Source organism: Melanaphis sacchari, unplaced genomic scaffold, assembly GCF_002803265.2.
Source record: "Melanaphis sacchari strain LSU unplaced genomic scaffold, SCAv2.0 Contig74_pilon_pilon, whole genome shotgun sequence".
In the NCBI taxonomy this organism is placed as follows: Eukaryota; Metazoa; Arthropoda; class Insecta; order Hemiptera; family Aphididae; genus Melanaphis; species Melanaphis sacchari.
In genome coordinates, this window is record NW_020271531.1 from 106,442 (window position 1) to 133,081 (window position 26,640).

At 23.7% G+C, this 26,640-nt stretch overlaps 2 protein-coding genes across 2 annotated transcripts; one reads left to right on the forward strand and one right to left on the reverse strand.

The window, feature by feature from the left end:
• Positions 1-18,273, reverse strand: LOC112601032 (long-chain fatty acid transport protein 4-like). The gene is made up of 12 exons (XM_025348427.1): positions 17,946-18,273; positions 8,982-9,135; positions 7,026-7,263; positions 5,439-5,709; positions 5,120-5,321; positions 3,050-3,242; positions 2,093-2,236; positions 1,836-1,970; positions 1,665-1,731; positions 859-949; positions 635-791; positions 1-572 (listed from the first exon to the last, which is right to left on the reverse strand). The coding sequence occupies exons 1-12, from the start codon at positions 18,131-18,133 to the stop codon at positions 418-420; spliced, it is 1,995 nt and encodes a 664-aa protein (XP_025204212.1). The 5' UTR covers positions 18,134-18,273; the 3' UTR covers positions 1-417.
• LOC112601031 lies at positions 6,643-26,155 on the forward strand. Its single transcript, XM_025348425.1, has 7 exons — positions 6,643-6,832; positions 7,143-7,275; positions 22,514-24,084; positions 24,155-24,291; positions 24,356-24,546; positions 24,616-24,882; positions 26,022-26,155. Exons 3-7 carry the CDS (start codon positions 22,522-22,524, stop codon positions 26,087-26,089), a joined length of 2,226 nt encoding a protein of 741 aa, XP_025204210.1. The 5' UTR covers positions 6,643-6,832; positions 7,143-7,275; positions 22,514-22,521; the 3' UTR covers positions 26,090-26,155.
• Positions 26,156-26,640: the final 485 nt, after the last annotated feature.

Here is a 26,640-nt window from a genome sequence, read left to right on the forward strand (position 1 = left end):
CTAAAACTTTTATAAGTACTATTTACACTATTATAACCTATATTGAAACATATATAGTATCTTAATAGTAACATATTAATATCAGTAAAATTTTATTCAGTAAATCTATACATGAATAGATCTAATGTTAGACTAATACCAGCAATTTAATTCAAATTATTATAATAATTAACTTTTAAAAAATACATAATGATCAAATATTGTAACAAACCAAACTTATTGTATAGTTGATGCACAAAAAAATAATCACAGCTTTTACCCTAATAAATGTTAAGTCTTTGGTTTTGTTTCTTAGAATTATATGATACAAATCACAAATTAAATTAGGAAAATAACAATCGATCATACATACTACTAAAAACACAAATGTAAATCCCTTTCAAACCAATACTTAATGTACAATAGTTTAAAAACAATTTATAATCTCTTTACTCCGTTAACAATGCTGTCATGTAACTCTTGGGTGAGTGGCACAAACTTCCTTCCCTCTTTAAAATATATAGGATCCTCAGCAACTTTGGTAAGATCAAATCCATCATTTTGGATATCATTTTTTTTCATCTTGAACGTACCTACAAATTTATAAAATAGTACAATTAAATTTACTAAAAGGCTAAATAAAAAATAAGCTAACCCGTCAGCGACATAGGTGTCTTAATAATTCGTAAAAATAGCGGTTGTGCATAGGCTGGCAATGATTTGTTAATTCCAGCAGATAATTCATCCAAATCTAAGTCATTAGATTCATCTACAATAGCAACCATTCCAGCTTTTCCTTCTGTGTGTGGTATCTATACAAATTGGTAGTACAACAATTTAAATCAAAATATGGAGTATTTTTTTAATTTATTTAATTACCTCTACTCCATAAACTATGCAATCTTTTAATGTAGCTATATTACTAATAGCAGCTTCCACTTCTGACGTAGAAACATTTTCACCTTTCCACCTATTAATTTAATCTTAATCGATTAAATAATACTTAAAATTTTAAACTATTAAAAATTAAATACAAAAAGAACATAAGCAGTGATTAATTGTGTGAAAGATGGAGACAACACATGCAGGTTTAGCATCCTCTTAAGGCTGAGAAAGATCTATCATGAATAAATGTTGATATTGGAATAATGTAAACATTTTGACGACATATTAATAATAAGATAAGACTCTTTCTTTTTTTTTCTATTTAATTCCAGAATTTAGGAAAATATTGGTTGCAATTTATTTTGTTCTTTCACTTTAACGTGTATAATGAAATAGATAATTTGAAATAAAAGCATATTATCTATTAAAATTTTTCTACTAAATCTAAAATCACAATTTATTTAGATTGTTGAAATTTTTAAAACACATAAAAGGAGTAAAATTTTAACCATATTTTAATTAACCATTCTTAAAATATCATCGATCCTACATTATTTGAGCATGCACACATAACATATAGCATAGTACATAAATACATAATGGCAAAACTCAGAAACGTAGATCATGCATAGTATATACTTAAACTATTTTTATTTACCTATCAATAATTATATTTAGTTAATAAATCTTTCAATAAATGACAATATTTTGACACTGTGAATTATGATTTTTTTTTTTTTTTTCTAATCCCAATTTGGTCATCTAGAAGTTTTTTAACTAATTAATACCATTAAATTTACCTGAAAGTATCTCCTGTGCGGTCTTTAAAGTAAAAAAAATTATGTTCATCCCGTATAAGCACATCACCTATATTTTAAATAAATAAATACCTATTTAAATATATTGTTAACATGTTTTTAATTTTTTTAATTAATCTTTGTTTTTAATTAAAATGAGTACTAAAAAATTACCAGAATTGAATACTCTGTCTCCTTTACTAAAAACATCTTTGATGATTTTTTTCTCAGAAGCTGATTTTTCTACATAACCACTAAACGAATTCTCAGTTGTTCTTATTATTTTTCCAACCAATAATCCAGGCTCTCCTATATAGTTAAGTAAATTGTGTTCAAATATAGTTTAAATGCTTAAGTATATTGTAAGAAATATAATAAAACTATTTCTTATGCTTTTGATGATATACAATTAAATAAAATCAAAATCTTACCAATTTTACACTTAATACAAAGATTATTTTCTCCTCGAATAGGCTCATTAGTATCTGGGTCAACACGAATCAACGTGACAGGATAGAATGGTTCCCCGATAAATGGGATGAATCCTACAGCACCGACTTTATTTGTAGCGTTTACTAAAAAACAACAAATATTATATCTTATAAACTTTAATGTTGGAAACATTTATTAATTAGAAAAGATCTTTTCTTTACTAATCTAAGGCCAAAAATATTTTTGACAGACTATTTAAATTAATTTTTACTATTGAATTGACATTAAAATAAAAAAATAAAATAAAGCTATTATAGAAGTTGGAGAAAGAGGGTGCTTCATATAGGTATGTCACACCTTTGGATTGTAATAATACAATTAAAAACAATAAATTATTGGATTTTAATATCAATATTTACTGAAAAGAACTTAAATTTGAATTAAATTATTTAAATTAATATGTTCTGTAATTTCTGCTTATACTTAGGAGTTAGGGAAAGTAAATGTATCATTATATCTTAGTAGAAGGTATCTGTTAAAATTTTTAATATATACTATATGAAACTATGAGAAACTTTTGAAGTACTATGGTTTTTAGTCTATATATAGCACTGATAGCAGTATAACCCAAAAATATTATTAAAAAAATGAATTAAAGAAGAAAAACCATTAAAAAAATCAATAAATTCATAACAGCTCAGAATCTTAGAACCATAAAATTAATAATCCCTGAACCTTGTTTTCAGTTTAAAAATATGATGTCAAATTTTAAGATGAATTTTTATGTAGGTACCTATCTAAAATCATTATCATTAAAATTTAAAATAATATTATTTAGGTTAAAAATGACAAGTGATTGCTTATCAAGTAGGTACCTATCTACCTTCCCAATAGTAGTTTTTCAGACAATTCTTATATTTTTCAAATAAAAGCTCTAAGTTAAATATTGTATTTACTCATATTAGCATTTCCCTCTGTGGCTCCATAGAATTCTGCTACTTTTTTTATATTAAATCGTTTAACAAAATCGTTCCATATCTGAGGTCGTAGTCCATTTCCCAAAATCAATCTGACCTGATGAGTTTTGTCAGTCTCAGATGGAGGTGAAGCCAAACAATAACGACACATCTCACCAATATACTGTGCAACCTTTAATAAAATATTGAATTAGAATGTATACCGCTTGGATAATAATATTTATTGTAAAATATTAAAATTATAACATATTAAAAGTGTGATTGTTGAACACAAAAGTAATTGATTTAAGTGTACACACATTATTTCATTGAAATTCAACTTTAATTGACATTTTATTTCATAAGAATTAAAATTCAAATGTTTGAATAGTATACTGTCGTGTTCCAATGGCGGGAATTTGGCTATTTAAGTCGGGATCTAGGTATGTTTGTGACACAAGACTAAAATTGCCTTGCCACATAAAACCACTGCCACATTATTTATTTATTTTTTGTCACACCTCCGGAAATGTTAATCCATAATTAATTATTCTAGCCATTGTTGGTGTCTAGATTCTCTAAACAGTTTTATTGAACAGCACAGGAGTTATCCACACATTCGATTAGGTATATAGTATTTTATATACCTACCTACCGATACAGCGATACATGTATGTACCTACTTATAGTAGTAGGTACCTACCACATATTATAATATTTATTTGATTTGGCCAATAACTTAGTATTAATTTGATCCATTTATTGAAAATAATTAGTTAATAACAAAAATATGAATACGTAATAAATCTATACTTTCACAAGTACATCTAGACTCTCTAAATAACTACTAGCTACATAAAATATATCTATATAGGTAGATACCTACGTTATGCGTCTAAACATAGCTTGAACTAAAACAAACTAAATGGGTACTCGTTAGAAATTCAATTTTTTTAAATTGAAATATTCCCAAAAATATTCTATTTTGGAATACGAAATTAAAAAGATAAGCAGATACCTAAGATATGTACCCTACTACCTACCTACTTCTGTAATTTAGACATAAAATGGGTGATTATTATAGTTGTGTTAAATCTGAATTCAGAGATACATAATAATTGTACCTATATAGTATATGATATGTCCTATACAAAAAAGATTCTGAGCAGAAACAATCTATCAGCCTATATATAATTATCAAGTAGGTACCTAATATGTTTTTTTTATGTAGCTATTAAAATCATTTATTTTACTATTGGTTTTATAATAGGATAATATTATTTTTTTTCCAAAAATATTGCATTTATTATATTATTAGTGTTTATTTTTTTTTTAATAAAGCATATTTATAACATAATATTATATCAACTTATATAACTTAAAATGTGAAGACATCTTTGTGTAAATAAGTATCATAAAACAATAAAAATAGATTCATAATAGGTACACCTATAAATAATAGATAATAACATTTTTAATATTTGTAATCAAATATAAGAATAACTTTTATGGGATCTTGTATTATATTTCTAAGAATTTTGGTTCAATGAAAATGTTTATATTGACATTTATAAAAAAACAACATAAAAAAAATGTTATTCCTATAAATAATCCAAAACTAATTTAAATAAATTGAAAATGTTATGGTTAATAGATAACGAAAATTTAAATTAGGTAGGTACCTATCTATGGTTATTCGTTTTCGAGTTACAAAAAATAAAATAAAATCTATTTTGTCGAAAATTTATCTTTTTCCTTAATTTTTGTTTGTTTTCCCTGATATAAAAATAAGTACTTAAAATTTTCAAGTTTAACCTCTTTAAAATACAAACTAGATCCAATTTTACATACAAAACCAACCCCATTTTTTCGACAACTTATTCGTGTACTTGTCTACAAAAAAAATACATATCATTGTAAAATCAATACATTCAACCCTTCGCTCAGAATCTAAAATATATGATGTAAAAAAAGTAAAAAATGCATACAATTAAGATAAATAATATTTTTTTTAAAGTTTGAAATAATGAGTGTAGACACTTTAATAAATCAAAGTATATCTCTACTTACTGTACATTCATATTTAAAGCAATCAGTCCAATAGTTAGATGCTGAAAATTTGGACCTTATGACACACGTTGAACCTCCTAAAAGTACAGAACTAACACCCAGTATGCCGCCAGCAGTGTGATACAATGGTAACGGAGTATACACGACGTCATGTTCAGTTATTCCAGCTACGTATTTAGTGCCCATTGCCATGTAGATAGCTCTGATGAGTTTGGTAAAAATGAGATATTTTCAAGAGTAATAATATTAATATATAGTATTATTTAAATTAATAAAAGTTCATTTAACATTAAACTATAATTTATTTTTGGGTAGTTACCTTGATTGAGTCATAATAGCAGCCTTTGGCATACCCGTCGTTCCTGATGTATAAATGTATAGCATTTGATCTTTTGAACTACCTTCAGAAATATCTTTTTCAGGGGCACTTTTTGATACTTTCCTTAGTTTATAATCGAGATTAATAGCTTTACTTATTGGCGTGTTAATCAATGCAGTGTCTTCATTGTAATTTTTTATGTATACATTCGATTTAGTGAACAGTTCATTCAATTTATCATCTGTAGTTGTATTAATAATTTCTGCTAATGCTGTAAAAATAATAATAAATAATAATAAATATATTTCTTTCGGGGTATAGGAAGTTAGAAATAAACAAAAAAATCGATTTTATCCTATTTCTTAATGTATTTTAAAATTATTTATATTATATAATCATACTACTATACTATTTGGATACAAAGGCTATAAAATTCTCAAATACCTACTGAAATAGGTAACTACTACCTACCTAATAATAACAAATAGTCAAGTAAGCATTATAATAGTGAAACTTTTATTTTCAAATTTGTTTTTCAATAAACTAAAACTGAGCTCTTCAATTTATCGTGTTCCGCAAATAGCTAGGGGTGAATTTTGTTTGAAAAATGTTTGATCATTTTGATATCTATTATTGTTTGAACAAAAAAACAAAAATCGTATTCACACCAAAACTATACTGAAATATTGTATAACTGTTAATGTAAATATCCAATTATAAGGTTCGTCATTGTTAAATAATCTACTAAACATCTCATTAGTCAATTATAACTTATAAGTTATTACTATTAACTATAATGTCGTAACTATTTAAATATAACGTCGTTACATAATATATGATAACTATGGTCGAATATCGACAGAGGTTATTAGATGACAGTTTGACTAGTTCGAAACCGAGCACTTGAGTAGTGAGTAGTGACTTTTGATAGTGTAATGTAGTATTAAAGACCTCACTAGTCACTACTCACTACTTAACGTCTTGATTCTTAAATCTTGATGAGTGATGACTAGATGACTATAATAGTATAACATCGAAATTTTTTTATTTTTTTGATTTATTTTATCTTAGTTAACCTATATTCTATAACCATTTTTCTTATCAAAAATTAAGTATAAATGATAATAAATTGGCGCCATTCTTATATTCTGATATCACGTATTCATAATTTATTTACATGTGGTTTGATAGTACTGACGTCTGACACTGAGTAGTGAGTAGTGTAATAATGTAATCTAGTGAGTAGCGAGTACCGACCACAGTTTTGACCTGCCGAGTGCTGATCGTGCTGTGCATGTTAATTCATAGAGAACTTATTCACAAACTAAACTAAAATAAACTAAAAATAGTGTTGAAAATATCCATTCAATTTAATTTTATTTGTTTAGTTGCAAGTAAGGATTTTTATCATATACTAGATACCTTTTTACACTAAAAATTTGATTTCAATAATTATATTTAAAATTTGAACTCATACTTTTCTTGATATACAGACAGATTAATCTTAAAGTTATTTTTAATTTCTCATTCTTTTATTTTATTGCTTACCAACATAAAATATAGAAAATTATGACAATGTTTACTTACCATCGATTTGTGCCTTGCCGATTATGACTGCAGAACAATTTGACACTTTTATAGAATGTGCCAATGTGTCAGCACGTAGATTATTATTAATTAAAGCTACTATAACACCAATTTTAGACAAACCAAGCCAAATGCATACATATTCTGGACAACTTTCCATGTACAAAGCAACAATATCACCTCGCTTAAGTCCTTGCTCTTTGAAATAATTGGCAATTTGGTTGCTAAGCTCTTCTACCTAAAAAAAATTGTAAGTATTTAAACTTTAATTACATTTTATTTATAATTTTCTTTAAATACATATATTAATATTAAATTAATATTTATTTTGTAAATTATATATATTATTGTGTATTTAATGCATTACTATAAATTATAAAGGTATAAAAAAAAAAAGTTGTATATTTTGGGAAAGTGTATACCTATTGATAAAGGATTTCCCATCTATTTTAAATTTAACATATATATAACAAATAATATGGAACCTAATAAAGTTATAGTACCAAAAATAATCTTAAAATATTTTGATATATTGGTGACTGGTAGTTGGCAGAATTATAAAAATCCCATATTCTTTTGTGTATGAAAAAAAAAGTTCTGTACTAATCATATCAATTATTATTTATTTATTTATTAACTCATTTAGATCCAATCTAATAATTAATGTTAGGTAGGTATTTAAACTTTTTAAAATTTATTTTACTCCTGAAAGTTTAACTTGTAAATAAACATGAGTTTCACTAAGAGTAATTATAATATTTTAAAGAAGTATTAATCAATAGATATAGCAATAAGTTCTCTTTTATAATCTGAAATATTAAATACAAAAATACAAGCATGTACACAAGGAAATTTTAAGGATTTTAAGTAAAAAAATATAGATATGTAATATTGATAACTAGATTTTTTTTTTTGTGTAAGTAATTATCATTGGTTTATTTATCTATTAATCACTGATACAAAATATAATTTTCAAAAAATATTAGTCATTAAAATAATCAACTGTTATGTATAAATTAATATTTTAATTTTTTTTTAAACTAGAACATAGTGCATTATATTAAGACAAGTTAAGCCGGTTTAGTTCATTAAATAATAATAAAATGTGTTAGTGTTAATTCATATAAATTTCTTTAAATGAGCTATGATATTTATGAACAGTAAACAAATATTAAAAATAAAATTTAAACTACAGTTACAAACCCTATGACATATAGAAATCAATTAGTAACACAAATATTGTACTAAGAATGGCACATTTTATAAGTTAATTAATAACACAAGCAAGTTGAGGTCAGGACAAAGAGTATGAAAATTTTATTATTTTAATTTAATCATTAAAGTTTATTCACATGTCTCTTCTTGAAAAAGTTAAAACTCGATGTTCCATAGATAAGGATACATATTAACAAGACGTATACTAAATTATTTACAAGACTCTTCGTGCAGTAATTGCCAACGTTCAGAGGCAGGTCATAACACCACTCATGGTCTTAGATAATAATATTTTGGAGTTGGGTCTCAACAATGCTTACCATTTTGTGTTTTACGTATTGCATTTTTGTATTCCAAATTAACATTAAATAAAGGTTTTTCTACTCTTAATACATCATGTTTTTATTTCTGTATTGATGAATGAATTGACAATTTGGGACATAATACTACTTATTTCATGTGATTCATATTAGTTATTTTTTTTTTTAGTAGATTGGACTTGATATTTAATTACTTTAAATTAATGTTGGTCATATTACTAAATTAAAGAAAAAATTACATTTTATAATAGATACATCCAATTATATTTAATATTGGTATTTAATGGATTTAGTATTTATATCCATTACATATTATGCGATTAGTACTAAGTACACATATTATATACTAAAATACATAGATAGGCATTGTTATTTATTATAATTTACAAACTTAAATTTTTGTAATCATAATTATATTTACTTCAATATATCTCCACAAAGAATTTTCGTGTTTAAATGCTATTTTGTTAGGATGTTTTTCAACATTTCTTTTAAAAATTTTAGCATAAGTGTCACATCCCAATAAATTCCATATTCTTATTTTGATAAAATACATTGAATAATCTTTGATTAATCTGAAAAAAATAAAACATATTTTTATTCATATCTACTATAATACTATCCCTTAATTCAAAGGTTCTCAACCAGAGTGGGATAGGGAGGGGTTATAAAATTATTTCAAATGTAAAACAATCATACATATTTTTCACAATTAAAAAAAATGATTTTATGAAATTATACATGATTAATGCATTAATCAATTAATTTTTTTATAAATGTAAACATAATTACAGGATATACTATTATATGGTACTTTTGGATTTTTAGAAAATACTTTAGAGTGCAGCGAGTCAAAAAAGTTTGGAAACCTTTGCCTTATTATATTATAATAATATTATAATATTATTTATTCATTAGTTCATTATCGACTAAAATTGAAGACTTGTGTTTAGTTCTATCTTCTCACTAAATGAGACATAACATTATTAATAATCTAACTAGGTAAATTTTTTTAAAGTGTTATTAATTTTATTATAATAATCAGTTTAAATTCCTAGAAATTGTTTAATAATAAACACTATTAATATTTTCATAACTAGGTAAATTGAATTATGTTAAAAATTAATTTAAGTGACTATTTTGTCAAAATATATGAAATCTAATGGTCATTATTGTTATTAGTAATATTAATGAGATAGGTATAATATTTTATATTTATAAATTTATTTCTTTATAATTGATTTGCATTAATGATTTGTATAACTATGGATATATAATTGGCAAAAATTTAAAATAAATATTGTTCATTTCATATAAATAAAATTAACAAACACATCAAAATATAAATAGGAGTAGATACATAATTGATTAGGCGCATTTATTTTGCAGAAGTTCTTTTATGAATCTTGATATTTTAATTTATAGTTTCTACCTAAATATTTAAAATTAAATAAATAAATAATGAAACTATTATTTTTTTTTTTACCAAGTAAACCAAACTGAATATATGATCATAGTTTTGTATTTTTATGAAAACAATTGTTAAAATATAGCGAGTTATCTTTTAGCTCTATAATGGCATGTTTGTATTTATGACGTTTTATTTTATAATTATTCTATGTATCTATCGAGTTTGAATTTTTTCATTTAATATTTTGGATGTGTTTTGAATCACGATTATTTTCTTATTAGTTTCCAATTCTCAAAACATAAAGGAAAATTAACAACAAATTGCAAAAAACTACATTTAAATATAGGTATTAGGTTTAGGTACATAGTTATTTAATAGGTACCTAATATTATAGTCAACCAAGCTCAGCTTGTAATCGTTCTTTGAATAAAACAATTCACTATGGTATTAAAATATTTAAATAATTATGATATCAACATTTAAAATACATTTTATACCATTGACTGACCAATATTTCGTATCGATCTGAAGTTAACCATACAATATGAAAATCACATGTTTAAATGTATACGCGTAAATATTGGTTTTTTTTTTAATACAATTATTTGGAGTTTCAGTTCTTAATAATGTTGTATGTTAGATCTGTGTAGACATACAGTGTTTTTTACTTAGTTAAATGCATAGCTTCATGATAGATTATAATGATTATATTGCTTGACACTAACGTAGGTGACATCAGTTTTTATTCTCAAGAATTGTTTTTTTTACAAATTGATTTCAACATAGTTAGATTAGGCTAGGCATTTAGCCTAGGTGTCCAATCATACACTTCTCAGTATCTTCGCCTTCCTATATCGCCTTTTAGGATAGCCATATTATAAAGTTTACATTAACTTACTCACAATTTTATCTATTCAAACTACCTATCAATTTAAATATAGTTTAATGTGTATTGTTATAGTACTTTTAAATAATTAAGTGAAATAATCAGTTTCTACAACTATGTACTCAAATAAGTAATTATTACTGTATAAAAATTGTCAAAGCTTGATTTACTATTAGAATATAAACTATAAAGTAGCTTTTAAGAAGCAGCATTGTAATTATTATGAAGTGAGAAATTGTTATTGGCATATAAAATATAAATAAAACTCTTAAGTAGTGTTCTCGGCTCCCTTTCAAATGTAGTACAAATTTGGTTCAGACAAAGTCGCAGTCCAATATAAAATCATTCCATAATTAGAAATAAGTAGAATTTAGAACTTAAAAGTTTTAAAGGCCTTTAAAGTGGGTATGCACATTTTAAACTGCTGTTGTGTTCCCTAAATAAAACATGAAGGACTATCTATGATATTTTTACATAAAACATTTATTTTTTCTTCTGCAGTATTTCTATTCTAACGTAAAAAGTATATAATTAATCATGTAAGTTACAACTATTTTTATTGTCTAGAAGTAAAAATTAAAATATAACTTAAATAATTTACTTTGGTGAAATTAATTATATTAATTATTTACATATTATCTAATACATAAACGTAATAAATTATAATATACCTAGAAGTTTAGTGTACACTGTACTTGCCAATAAAAAGTATCATATTGAACTATAATTAGGTGTTTGACATTAGTTTTTTCTACATAAATTATTGATAAACAATCAAATCACTCTGTATAATTTACAGGTCACAGCCATATGAATTTAGTCCTTGATTGTTAAATAGACACATCATAACAAAATAAGGTAGCTACTTTAATAATTGAACAGTCCCTACAACGTAGTGCATCATTATGTTTAAATAAATATATTAGGTATTAAAATCCTTGCTATAGTATAAATATATGTTATTATTTTATAATTTAAAATTATTATCTTACGTAATTAAATAAATAATTCTAATTCAAAGAAATAATACTTATAATCTAGGTACATAATGTTAAAATGATATATATTACTATAAAATATTTTACTAATAAAATTATAGAATTTATCAACTGTTCAAAAATTTTCAGACATTTTGATATAATGAATTTATCATAAGCCAAATGCCTAGGAATTTATAAATAATTTGACAAGGACGATAATAATAATTTATTTATATACACTTCACCAAGCAATGAACATTATTTAATCTTCGTATTTTTTGCATGAAAAACTTAAGATTTCCGAAATATTATTCGACATCTAAATCAAAAAATCAAATGATGTAATTTAAAAACTAAAAAACAAAACTAAACGTCATCGTATCCCTTCGAAAGAGTACTTAAGAAATTCGATTATCGTGTACACGCTTAAACTAATATTTTTGTATATAGATTAAGATATAGTCATATAGGTATAGAAAATAAATGTAAAATAAACATTTCACGCTTAAAATTGAATATATAATATGAGATTTGATGTATCGTGTTTTCACTGATTTAAATATCTATATGCATATGTTGTGTATATATTGAGTGTATATGTGTATATAAGTACCGGATGATCCGTATCACGTAAGATATTCATTATTTAAAAAATTATTAACATTTATGAAAATATTTTTTGTATAATTTTTCTAAAAAATATGTTTTTACTATTTTTATTGTTATCATAAAAAAAAAAATAGGATAATATGCATTTTAGATTTCTTATTTCATAACTAAATATTTTTTGGAGTACTTCGATAAATAAAAATTGAATTTTGGGTGACTAGTTATGAGGTAAGTATTTAAAATTTTGACGAGTAAAGCGGTACAGAGACAATCCCGCTTAACGTTAATATATTACACTGCTCATAATAAATTTAAATTCTTAAAAATAATAAACAATTCGTTTTAAATTTGATTTTTGTTGATCAAAATATTCCAAGTAACATTTTATTTAGGAATATAACATTAAAAAAATAAATTGTGCCGCAAAAGATATATTGAACTTCAAACATGATAAGGGTTTAAAATTATGCAATAGAAATATTTACAAAATCGTGAATGTTTTCTAAAAATATAAAAATAATGAGTGTCTTAAATTAATTACCCCGTATAGAAATATTGCAATTTTTTTATTTTTTTTTTGAACGGAAGAAATTAGTAGGTACCTATATTTGTCTTATTTTATTGAAAATGTTTAATAGTTATTTTTATAACTACATATTTAAAAATATAGACTAAAATTTGCAAATAAAACAATTTCATGCATAGTGGTTATATGAAATGTTTTAACTTATTAAATATATGTATATATATTATGTTAGGTATATACATAATAAAATAGTAAGTAATAACTTCAACACATTAGCATTTAACATATACGTTTATATTTATGTAAATATCCAATATAGATCATAATATGCAGAATTCTAGAAATAATTATTTTTTAAAGAAAATTATAATAATAATAGTAAATTAAAATAGGTACCTACTACCTAGTCAATATACTCGTACTACATAGTAAATTTGTACAATGTAGATATGTATTATATATATGTGTGTTTATTATTATTTATATAAAAAGAGACTAAAACATTGGATGGTAAATTGCATCTTAAATTTATCAAAATATATTAATTACTTATGTTATGCGCATTGTATCAATGTATAATAAAACTATGATAAATTTATAAGATCATTTACATATAACTTAAAAAGTATGCCAATTCATAAACAATTGTGTGCTAAAAATTACAAAACATAATTAAATATTAATCTTATTTTAAATAAATTGAGAAGTTATAAATTAGTTATTTCCAATATTCAGTTGTATACAATTATATCTTATTATTTAGTCACAAATTTCACCTTTCTTACGTATTTAGTAACTACCTAATCATGTTTAAGGGTACAATAATTGTGTTTGTGCATTTAAAATTCATTAAAGAATAAAGACAATTTGAGTCTAATGTTTTTTTCGACTTCAAACTATAATATCTATAAGTATCTACATAATATGATAACCGTCAATTGGTTTTATCTCGCTTATTATATTTTTGAGAATATTACAAAAAAAATTTCGTTATTCACTTTGTCTATATATTTTTAAAAACAACTGATATCATGTAAGATTTATTTTATATCTCATCTACCCATTCATATTTCTTATCAACTGTTAAAAAACCTATTTAAAATATTTTTAGTTACCAAAACTTTCTCTTTATATTCCCACTTAATGATATGAATTATATTATACGTATACTTCTTAATGTAAACTAAACATAATTAAGTTTTTATTGTATTGTTTTTTAATTAAAAAAAATGTAAATAAATATTTTGAAAATTAAGGTCGTATTTAAGGTTAAAAATACTTAGTCTGTTTACAATAGTTTTTAAAAAATGATCATTAATTCAAAATTTGTAAGTGTGTGTACATAAATCCATAGTATATGAGTATGCATACAAGCGTTTCTTGAAAGGTTCATCAACAACATAAGTACATAGGTAATCTTTACATAATGTTACTAGTGATTTGATTTTGATTTCTAATACGATTATATTTCAAGGCCATTTCCCAATGGTAAGTATTTTTTAATACAATTCAAATAATATTATATATATATAAATATATATATTTATTTAAATGCAATTTAAATGTTGTTTCGTATTTTTAACAATTTTCTTGCGTATAAATTAAAAAAATGGTTTATACAATATGAGGTGATAGTAGAAAATACATGGATTAATTATGTAATATTTATTTACAAACTACAACAACTACGGTTTGTAGAAGGTAGGTGAAACGGTACGTGCTGTTAAACAACTATATAAAATAATGAATAATGATTTCAAGTGAAAGTGATCAAATGAAGATAGTTGTTATATACTATATAGCATACCATTGCATTTTACTTATTATTTAGAAAAACATAAGACATATATAAATTATACGTCATGGTAAATACTAAATAGTAATATTATTGTAATAATTCTTTAAAATATTCTTATAGAAAAATTTTTTTTTTTTAAATATTTAATGAATATACTATTATTTGATTGTAACCATCATTATTAAGACTCAATTGAAATTCCGCGATGTCATAATAATATTAGTTAGCCTTGACATTAAAACTTAGTTGGAAATTAGAATATTATTGTTGTATTTTATTATTTTTAATTTTTTATATTTATGGTAAAAAAAAAAAAAAAATTAAAATAATTAACGTTTATAAGCTTAGAGGTAATTTATTTTTGATTATTACTTCTAGTACTAAAGAAATAGCAAATTATAGAAAACCATTTATATTCTGAATTCTAATTATGAATTTAACTACTTAATTATACTCACGAAAAAAAAATACATCGAAAGACTGAGATTTTACCATAGAAAGAGAGTATCTTAAAGAACAATTTATAAGGAACTTTTTAAGCAATTTTTTATAATCCTTAGCTATTAAATTTTAAAATTGTATTATTTTTTACTACAATATAACATACGCAATTCGGAATTTTCAAGAATTTTGTCATACATTTTCAAATATTTCAAAAATATATTGTGCTTGTTTAAATTATTATAAAAACAACATATGTGGGATCTTATATAACATTTTAAAGCTTTTTTACTGACTTATTATTTTTATCAACACTTAAAATTAATCTAAATATTTAGATCATTTTATTGTGTTTAGAAAATGATAATTTAACTAATACGGTGTGGTTCAAGTTTCTACAGCTTATATTCTCTGAATATTGACAAAATCGATTTTGTTGTAAACTATTCTTGCGCTCTGGTTTTACTTTTAACTTCCTAAAGTACTAACTAGATCCAATTCGGTTTAGAAAACCTACCCAAATTATTAACTGTTCCAAAAAGTGTTGTCAAACTCAAAAATAAATAAATTAAGTACACACACTATTACAAAAGTGTAAAATCATTATATTCATCGCTCTTCACTCAAAATGCTTATTAAATAAATTGTAAGTAAATTAAAATTGTAATTTACATTTTTTTAAATTAAAAATATTGAATAAATTTAATGTAGAATTACAAAATACTAGATGGAATGATAGAAGGGGACGTTTAATGGTACTACTCCAGCTTAACTGATTATGTTGTATTAATATATATGTATAGGATATAACTATATTTTTAACTGTTAAGAGGTTGCGTGACATTCTAAAATTTTGTTTTAAGTGACGAGGAGGGTTATCCGGGAAATTAATAGAGAAAGATTAGATATTAGTGAATTAGGGTGATATATAATGTTAAAATGAAACTTTTCAAAGTAATTGAAACAAGTATAGATAGTTTGAGTTAATTATTTAGAGCAGACATATCAAATTAAAAATATTACTTGGTCTAAAACATCTATAAAAAACATTTTGCGGGCAGTAAAAAAAAAAATAAAATAATTCTATAAGCAATTAAATATTTTTACATTTTTTCAATGTGGCTGGGGCCACATACAAATAAGTAGTGGGCCGCGTGTTTGACATGTTTGATGTAGAAAATAGTGATTTTAAGGTCATTGTGAAGAGTGTAGTCCTTACGTAGTTAGGTATCATGAAGCTTTAATCAATATAAAATGAATGGAAGGATTGAAACAAATTTAGGTTTAAGGCTTCAGAATAATACCTAAAAGTTTAATATAACGTTAACTATCCTTAGAAATGGATGTTAATCCATTAGTTTCTTTCAGTCAAAATCTACCATAAATAATGATATACGTACACTTAATTCAGACTTAACACATAACATTAAATTTCAAATATACAACAAATAATACACCATTATTAACCAATAATGTTAAAGATGGCAGAAGAGTGTCCAGAAGATTATCGGCTTTTAATTTTGTCCCAGTTTTTGGTTTTGAATTTTATTAGAAAACTACTATTTTTTCTATTACGTGTTTCTTTGTGGTGATTTTATTTTTAAAATGGTACAACATAATTATCACAATATTAATTTACATAGTTAATTTTATTTAACAAAAAATACTGGGAATACTATTGTGTCTCCTTCTGATTTCAGCATTCATTGATCTAACATTATGTATTTATTTCGTAAACATATTGTAAATAGCTTTAGAAATTTTGACTTATGTAATAACTTTATAACCTTAAAATTGTAGGTCGGTATTAACGATTTATACAAATTAATAAAAAACTTGTTATAGTAATTTCGGACAAAACATTATTAATTTATTATCATTCATAAATTTATTAAAATAACTAAAAAATATTTCACCCTACGCCGAGGTTTGTTCTATTATAATTTATATTTTATATGCATATATTATGCATATATTGATTGGCTGTAACTCATAATTATTTATCAGCTATTATTTAAATTTTACTTTTTAAATACTACTAATTAAACACTTAAACAAGTTTTAAATTAAATCAATATGATTGATACATGTTGGATATTTGTATTATCGTACATTGTATTTATTAAAAACAAAATTTAAAGTTAATTGAGTACCTAATCAACATGATATATTAGTTTTAAACACATTAAATATTTAATAGTGTCTAATTTTTAACAGATAACTGATGTATTTTTTAAATGTAATCTTTTACCATTTTTCTTTCCAGTATATTTGTTATTTACGTATATAATTTTTTTGAAAATATACTTGTTTATTAAAATATACCATACCGTGAGTCATAAATCTTATCATATAGAAATTAATTATATTGTTTATTTAATAAAACGTGTTTATACATAATTGATATGATAATATATTATTATACGTTTACGTTATTTTTTTATTAATTATTATTAATTACCTATGTAATTATAATTATACTTCAAATTTTAAACTTTATTTTAACACTGATATTTTTTCAATTGAAATTGGCCACTTTTGAATGTTTTTAAAACCGTCATATATTATATATATATATCTTATCCATTGATTAAGAATTCGATATACATAAAGATTAATACAACTTATGATTATAAACATGTATGTAAATACACATGTAAATTGGCCAAAATGTTGATACAATTTGAATCATTTAGATGTTTCGTAATTCTGTATTTTTTTTTTGTTTACTTACATTGCGTCCCTTGGAAGTGTTTGCCAAACTCTGACCAATAAATTCCAGTAATTGATTATTAACCATGCTGCACTCAAAATTGGAACTATGCAAAGCATACAATAATTGAGGTTGACTAAAATAACAGCTACAGCAATAGCTGCTGCGAGAAAAACATATGACACACTTTGTTGATTATCTAAATTCATAATTAAGGATACTGTAATGAAAAGGTAAACAAAAATAATTTCCCCAATTATAACTCAACCCTAAGGTGCACGCCGTGATAACTGTGCAACGACTAACCACTAGTTGCCCGGTCACGGTGAATGGACTACCCAGCTCACAGCTGTCGGATGTAGTATTGCTATATCCCATACTTTATAGTTATATATTGTGTAATATAATCGCAACAGCGACATCTGGTGGCACATATGCTTGTTTAATATCAACTATAAAAAAAACGTTTTTAAACTAACCTTTGAAATCATTTTGAACTAAATATTAAACAGGTATTATGTAATACGTGTTATGTATTATGCTTTGTTCCGTACATTTATGATTATAGCTAAAATGGTTATATCGATAAACAATTTTTCCTTTATAAGTTAATACATTTATTTAATATTGAAATTCTTATAACGTATTTTTTAAGTTTTTGAAAAATGTATTTTATAAAAGCCACATAGAAATGAAAAATATAAAATTTAGATTTAATTATTTTGAGTATCAAAATAGAAAATATGTAAAAGCAAATTATTAAATTCATTTTTATCAATTACCATGTAGCTGTCCAAACATTTTGAACTCTATAATAGGTTAAATCATTTGATAATGTAAGTACCTACATTAAAATGTAAAGAATATGGGTAATAGGTAGTAAATGACACACTGTACTGTATTATAATCTATATTGCTCATTTCTGAAAATGTTATTTTTCAAAGCTATTTCTGTGCTTCAAAATCATATCAGTAATTTTAAGTGTATTTGATACTATGGAATCCAATAATAGGGTCATGAATGTAGGTACAAAGATTTTAAATTGTAAACTTTAACTGTTTTTTTCTCGAATGACTAATAGATAATAGGAATGTCTTATGTATAGGTACATTTATACAGTTCTTTAGATTATAATATAGTTTATATTACTGGTTTATGTATATGATTATGAACCACATGACTCATATTTAAACCATTTATATACGGTTACCTATACTGTATACTATACCTACACTTTGACGTGTATATTTTAAGCATATAGCTAAATTGTGATATGGTCATAGTATGCATATAGTGTTTTTATTATTTTTATAAGAACAATAATTGGTGTAACATTATAATAGTGTTTAAATTGTATGGATTGTCATCTGTAGATAAAATAATTCTTTTATGAAAAACGAACTAATCAATATTTTTTAAAACAATATGTGTATACTATAAAATTTAATAATATTTACTCATGTTAATATAAAATACATTGTAAAAGATTATATTTGATTAAATAAAAAGTTATATAGTTAATAAATGAAACTATGCACTTCATTGGAAACTTAGTATTTTGGCCAAGGTACAATATATATTTATTTGTGTAGATTATACGTTATAGTTAATGATATGCGTGTAATATTTATATTCATTGCCACACAAACATAGGTTATAAAAGTTCACGACATGTTTTAATCTACATACAGTTAGCATTTTATTAAATGCGAATAGTGTTTTTAGTTTAGCTTTATGCTGTAACTTTATTATGATATTTAAATAATTAGATATGAGTGTACGTGTTCTATTAAATTAACCAAAAATAATATATATATATATATTTATAATGTTAGCTTTGCAAATAGTATTTTTTCATGGTAGAATTAGAGTAAAATTATAATGATTTTATGGATACCTAAATTTTATGGATTTTTTTTTTATAATATTTTATTAGTATTGAAATATAAATATAATTTGAATACAATAGTTCTAATTTCTAAGAGTACACGTAACGGATAATGTATTTTAATTTAATTTAACTTTTTTATTCAATAAAACAAAATCAGTTTTTAAAGTTTCAACCTATGAAAAGTAGTTTTTCGATCATACATCACTTTAGATGTCTTTCAAAAGTTAACTTCCTTTTAATTCGATAAAACCATATAAGCTTTTAATGACCTATATATAAAGAAGGCAACGGTGAATGAGAGTTTGAACTATAAATTACTTTCGTCACTTGTTGTGAAATTAATTTAATTACATAGTGCAAAATATATATTTTGATGAACTTAGATGTATAAAAAGATAGAAAAAATGTATTCGATGTATTTTTTAGCCTGTCTTATAACATATTTTCATTGCTTATTTAGTTCATGTTTACTGCATTGAAAAATTTTGTACGTCACAATAGTCACTATCATACTTTTTCAGAATTATATTGTCTTCTGTAGGTAGATATCTAGTTTGTGATTATGTGATTATAATTTATAATATTCAATGCTACTTGATTGCAGTACATCACAAGCTATTTAATTATTTTAACTCATTATGGTATAATTGACCTTATGTAGGTTCTTACTTAAGCCACTTAAGGTATTCAGTTTTTTTTTAATAACGCCTAAACACAGTATGATGATATGAGTTGTTATGTCTTTTTAAATAATATCACAGTTTTACACCTGATTCATTTACATTTTATGATCAATGAAAAAGTTACAGGCAAGTATATAAATTTCGTCATGAAAAACATAATAGAATAAATTTATAAATAAATAATTTGTTTACATTTTATATTACTAAGCATAATATAATGCATCATATGCATTTATAAATACAATAGAATTTGTTTTAATAATTGTACTGATAATAGTAATATATACTGGGTTAATGTCATAAAATTAAAGGTCCAGGAAAAATTTTTATGTTTTATATTATAAGATTTTTATAATTTACTATGATATTCTTATGATGACCATATAGATGTAATGACATTTATTTTTGGTGAATTTAGACAAATATTTAATTTATAAAAACCACGCAATAAAAATATACATAATAACATTAATAATATTACACAGAATTACATAAATCAAAATATCAAATATTTATGACTAGAACAAATTTCAAAATAAGAAAAAATATTAAATAATCAATGACAAATTATATGTTATTAATGATATAAGTTTCAAATTAAACTTTGAAAAAGTAAAAACAAAAAAATAACAGAGTTTTGAATGAATTACTACAATTAATAATTGTATGTAGATAATAAATTAAGATGCTGTGTCCTCTAGTCATTTCATTTTCAACTTTCAATTATTTTTTTTTTTTTTTTGTAAGCCGAACGATTATAACTCTAATATAAAAAATCTGAATGAAAAATTATACAAACACATTTTAATTATTATCATTTTTAATAAAATATTACACGCACAATATCTCGCTTAATAGTTTAATACAATAGCTTTAATTTATTTCTCATAAAATTTGTACTCAATCCTAACTCCCCTGAAGCTTTTACAGTCATTTTTCTATCATATCACTGATATCTAAATACTTAGGTATTTTTGGTTTTATTTTTCCTTTAATTTTAGTTACTTTGATTTTTTATCATGATATTTTTCATGTTTTAGGTTATTATTTCCTCTTGATATTTTTTTCGTACTACACAAACTTCATCTGATACTTGAATCTTTTGTATATCCATCTTAAATTGTATAAAAAAGACTATAATAATGGTTGTCATAGTAATTATTTGACGAGACCATTTTTTTAAAACGGTTTTGTATAATAAAGAGATAATTATAGTATTTAAGTGCCCAATAAAAATACATTTTTATTAATAATATATTTTATAAAAATTATCACAATAACATTATGCAACAGTAAAATATATTTACTATTTTGGAAATAACATTTTATGATTATCACTAGGTATCAGTTATTAACAATACCTATATTTCTTTGATCCTCGAAGTTATTATAAACAATTTCTACTGTAGATTGAAATTAGTGTTGTAATGTATAATAAATATATATTTATAATGTACAACTTTTTTTAACCTGTTTTAAATAATGAATATATCTTATATCATTTATATAGTAGGTACATAGGTTTCCAAACTATTTGCTGCACGATTCTCTTTTGAAAATGTTAAAATTTGATGATCTACAACCCGCAACTTACCAATGGCCTATTTTTATAATTCATGTTATTCGCGATCTTTGCGATAACTTTTAATCTGGCAGCATCATAGTGACACATGTCACTGGTACACGTCAAAGATAATAATCAATGATACAAATCAATTCAAACATTTATATACAATACGCTTACACAAAAATACTGTATTATATACTCGTATGTATATATGTATACATATATATAAAATATATATTTTATATTTTTAAAATAAAGAAATTTATAAATATTTAAAAAATTATTAACACGACTCGCAATTTGGAAACAATTAATACAGCGTTTTAATAAACATTTTATATAACATAGAAATATTTAGCAATAGTTACCTATTGAAGACTCCAAAAAATAATTTATACATTTTTCTTTAATATCTAATAATATTGTTTAATGTGTTTATGCTTATAGGAAAAGAAATGGAAAAACTAAAGCATTCGTCTTTTAAGCCGTTAGAAGTTATTTGGAACAGAAATACCAGTAATCATAATCCAAAATTATTACCAGAATTAAAAGGAATTAATATAGAAGATAGCGTTAAAAAAATTAAAAAATCGGTTAAATCTCTGGATGTTAAAATCAATGAAAATAAAATAGAAAATGTTCACAAACGAGTAAAAAGAAGTTTATTCCAAGAAAATAAAAAAGAAAAAAATGACCATTCAAACTCAGTAGAATTAAATAAGGAACTTTGTGAAACTTCTAATTGTGCAAATAACTTTAGAAAAAGAACTTATAGCATAAACAAAACATCTGAATTAAATTTACCTGACCTATCTCTTAAAATTATATCAAATCGCAAAAAAATAAGAAGAAATCAAGATGCTTTAATTCATAAATCAAAAAAATATTTGATTCAAACAAAAAGTGCAAAAAGTGAATCTTCGTCGTCACATACGGTTAATGATGCATCGGTTATTAAATCATCGCGTAATATGGATCAAAAAAATTTACACTTTACAGTTTTTAATCATCTTAAATCTCCAGAGATTATGTCAAATCGAAAACGGTTTGTTATGTACAATAATTTGGATACGACAAATATTTCTAGTAACGATAGTTATAAGCGTTTGTTACCAATTGTCCAAACACCAGAAAAGTTAAATAAAAAATATAAAAATATAAATACGCACATAAGTAAAATTAACTCTATACATTCTGAAGATATTATTGAATCATCCGAAAAAATTATCTCACCTATAAAGAAAAAACAAAAAAAATGTATAAACTGGATTCATAGTAAAAAAACTAAGAAAAAAATATATACTAATGAAAGTAAAGTATCAGAATGTAAGACATTTAACAATGGAAAAAGTGAAATAAATTTACCAAAAAATGAAATTCATAAAAGTACTGAAATATCAACAATCGTCAAAAATGAATTTTGTAATAAAATCAATTCTGATTCTATAGATATTATCAATACAGAAAATATTTCGGAGTATCCTGTAACTGAATTTAAAAGTCAGTGCAAAAAACTTAAAAAATCAATAATTGCACCACAAAAACAACAAAATCGAAGACCAGCCGAAACGTGTATAATTAATAATGATAATCAAATATATTATTCTGACACTTCTTTAACACAATCATCTTTTAACACAAAAGAATTTGTCAAAAATACAGTTAAAGAATATTCAAAAATTTCTATACCACATGGAGCAAAACTTTTCAATCAGAATGAAAACAATACTATATCGTTTATACATTCTTCCAAAATAAATGTAATTCCTGCCACTCCTGAACATGAATCAATTAATGTAGACGATTCGGCAGTCCAATATTCTCCTGAAACCATTTTAAGTCCGTACGTTCCATTGATTGAAGTCGATCAATCGCCTACAACTCCAAATGAAAAAAATTGTCAGGTACTCATTCAGTCTGTACAAACTCCACCGAATGTTGACAACACAACATCGCCAAGTTTATTTGAACCTATAACTTCTCCAACACCATCTTTAGTCAATGAACTGCCATTTAAAGTATGTATTTGAAGTTATAGTATAATAATATGGTTATTATGAACGCATAATTTACTACATTTTTTTGTAGATTGACGCTGTAGAATCACCAAGAGCTGTTCATGAAAATGATGATATATTTTCACCTGAAATAATTAGGAAAAAATCAGACAATAGTCCATCATCACCGAATTGTTTTAACTCTGGTAAAAAACGTAAAAAAATGTGGTAAGTTTCTTAATTTTTTTTTTTAAACATTATTAATTATTAAAAGGTTAAATATTATTTACAGTAAGGATGGATTGAGAGGAAAATTTCGAGATCTTATTAACCGTAAAAAATCCGAAGCCTGTATTCGAGAATATGAAAAAAGCTTATCTAAAAGTTATAAGCCAAAGCAAGGTGAAAGTGCACTATTAAATGTCATTGAAGCATGGATGGAATTTAGAACCATTGTCCTACTTTGTTATTACATGAAATCTGGTAAAAAAGTTAAAATAATAATTGTTATTAAATTAAATCAATAAATATTACTACTATAATATGTTACAGATGAAGAAGTACAAAAAGTGTTAGTTACTCTAAACAATTGTTCTATAAATGCTGCGAAGAATAGTATAATACGTATATACTCTCCATGGTTGACAATTAAATCTGAAATTACTGAAGTATTGTTGTTTGTTGGCATCATTCACGCTGAAGTTATTGCATTTTCAGAATCCATTACTAAACCTCTTAAAGAAAAATTTATTGATATCAATGGATTGTTGACAACTGTATTTCAGAATAAAGTTTTATGGGAATGTAATTGTTCCAAAGGTATAAAATTACAATCCTATTATTTTTGTTTATTAAGAACTAATTAATCTATATTTAATAAAACGAAAATTTAAAATATTCTTATTCATGCTTAAACTAAACATATTTTATATTAAAATTAATCAAAACTGGGTCAGATTTAAAAAAGAGCTGAGTAGGCTGTAGCACAGGGGTTCTCACAGTTTTGTAATTATTTAACAAAACTTGTTTTGTATATAAAATGTGTTTAATTTAAATGTAGATACACGTGTTTAAAAAATATATGATATAGAATTAAAACTACTGGTATGTAGTTTTGCAAGTAAAGAATTGAAAATATTGAATGTCATTTAATAATCAAATAATGTTATGACTTGTTTATAGTTAATTTGGGCCCCCCACAATAAGTATATACTGTTCAAATACCACCACATAACTAAATCCTCCCCTGAATTAAATAGTCTTCATATTAATGTTTTTTATAAATGTTCAAATGTAAATAGTTTTTTATTTAAATTATTAAATTTTTAATTAAATAATTTATAAAACAATAATAGTAAGTAATTACAGTGATAAAGTTTATCTACTTTTATTCTAAACTTAAGGCACCCTTCAAGTAAATCAATATTTCTATAGTAAAACTATAATAATAATTAATAACTAACTAACTAATACCTATATGCTTATTGATATTCAATTACTAATTTAATATAGAAATTGAATCACTGTCATTTCATAATCAATAAGAAAAACATTTTTATCTTGGTTTCTAAAAATTATTTTTTATAATTGCTAATTGTATACATTAATCAGTGGCATATTTACGAGAAGGGAGTGTCCAATGATACCCCTCCCCCCATACCAAAGAAAAAACAGATATTTAAGTATTCATTAAAGAAATTAAGCATTTATATTAATGCTATTCTGACACGATTTCCATGTCACAACTAAATATTAAGTACGGTAAAGACAATAGGTGTTAGGTACCTTTGTGATAAAGACTTAATTGCATGGAAAAACTATTATAAACTATCATAGTTAATATAAATAATTACGAATAAATTGTCGACCCCCTTTCCCCCAGAAAAAAATTAAAAATATACCACTGTGTAATATAAAGACTACTGCCTAGAAATTTACTAATAATTTATCTTTTTTAGATGCTGGTTGTCGATGTTTGGGAGAATTAAGTGTTTACAATTATTTACAATACATGATCCCTCAATAATATGCACTTATTTTAATGTTTAAAGGTTACTTAAACTATTTTTATTATTATTAATTAATTTTACAATCAAATAATTAGATACTAATATATATTTTTATGATACCGTTATTTGTGTTTAGAATTTAATTTCATTATTATTGTTATATTTATTATATGAATTTATCTATGGAATATTTTATTAGCAACTGTTACTTAGTTTTCTAGATTATAAAATTGTAATTTTTTTACTTATACATATTTAATTATGATTATCTTCTAATCTATGTATTGATATTTTATTGTGAAAATAATATGTATTTTAAATAATATGTAATAGGAAATTTATAATACGCAACACAACACACACTCAAAAAATTTTTTTTATCTATCTGTTTCGCCGTATTTATACTTAATTATAATAAATGATATATTTATTTTTTACTTGTTACTAAGAAATATATTTTTTACTATAATTTTATAATTCATAAAATATAATGCAACTATTAATGTTACACAAGTAAAATCTGATAAAATATTCATATCTTAGAACAATATTGTAGGTGTTTCTGTAA

What these genes read in the sequence shown, in the direction of transcription:
- LOC112601031 (XM_025348425.1), top strand. Translation starts at nt 22,522, where the DNA reads ATGGAAAAACTAAAGCATTCGTCTTTTAAGCCGTTAGAAGTTATTTGG. An exon ending in TCAATGAACTGCCATTTAAA is followed by an intron (nt 24,085 to 24,154) that starts GTATGTATTTGA and finishes ATTTTTTTGTAG; the next exon opens with ATTGACGCTGTAGAATCACC. An exon ending in GGAATGTAATTGTTCCAAAG is followed by an intron (nt 24,883 to 26,021) that starts GTATAAAATTAC and finishes TATCTTTTTTAG; the next exon opens with ATGCTGGTTGTCGATGTTTG.
- LOC112601032 (XM_025348427.1), bottom strand. Translation starts at nt 18,133, where the DNA reads ATGAATTTAGATAATCAACAAAGTGTGTCATATGTTTTTCTCGCAGCA. An exon ending in CGGCAAGGCACAAATCGATG is followed by an intron (nt 5,710 to 7,025) that starts GTAAGTAAACAT and finishes TTATTTTTACAG; the next exon opens with CATTAGCAGAAATTATTAAT. An exon ending in GACACCTATGTCGCTGACGG is followed by an intron (nt 573 to 634) that starts GTTAGCTTATTT and finishes ATAAATTTGTAG; the next exon opens with GTACGTTCAAGATGAAAAAA.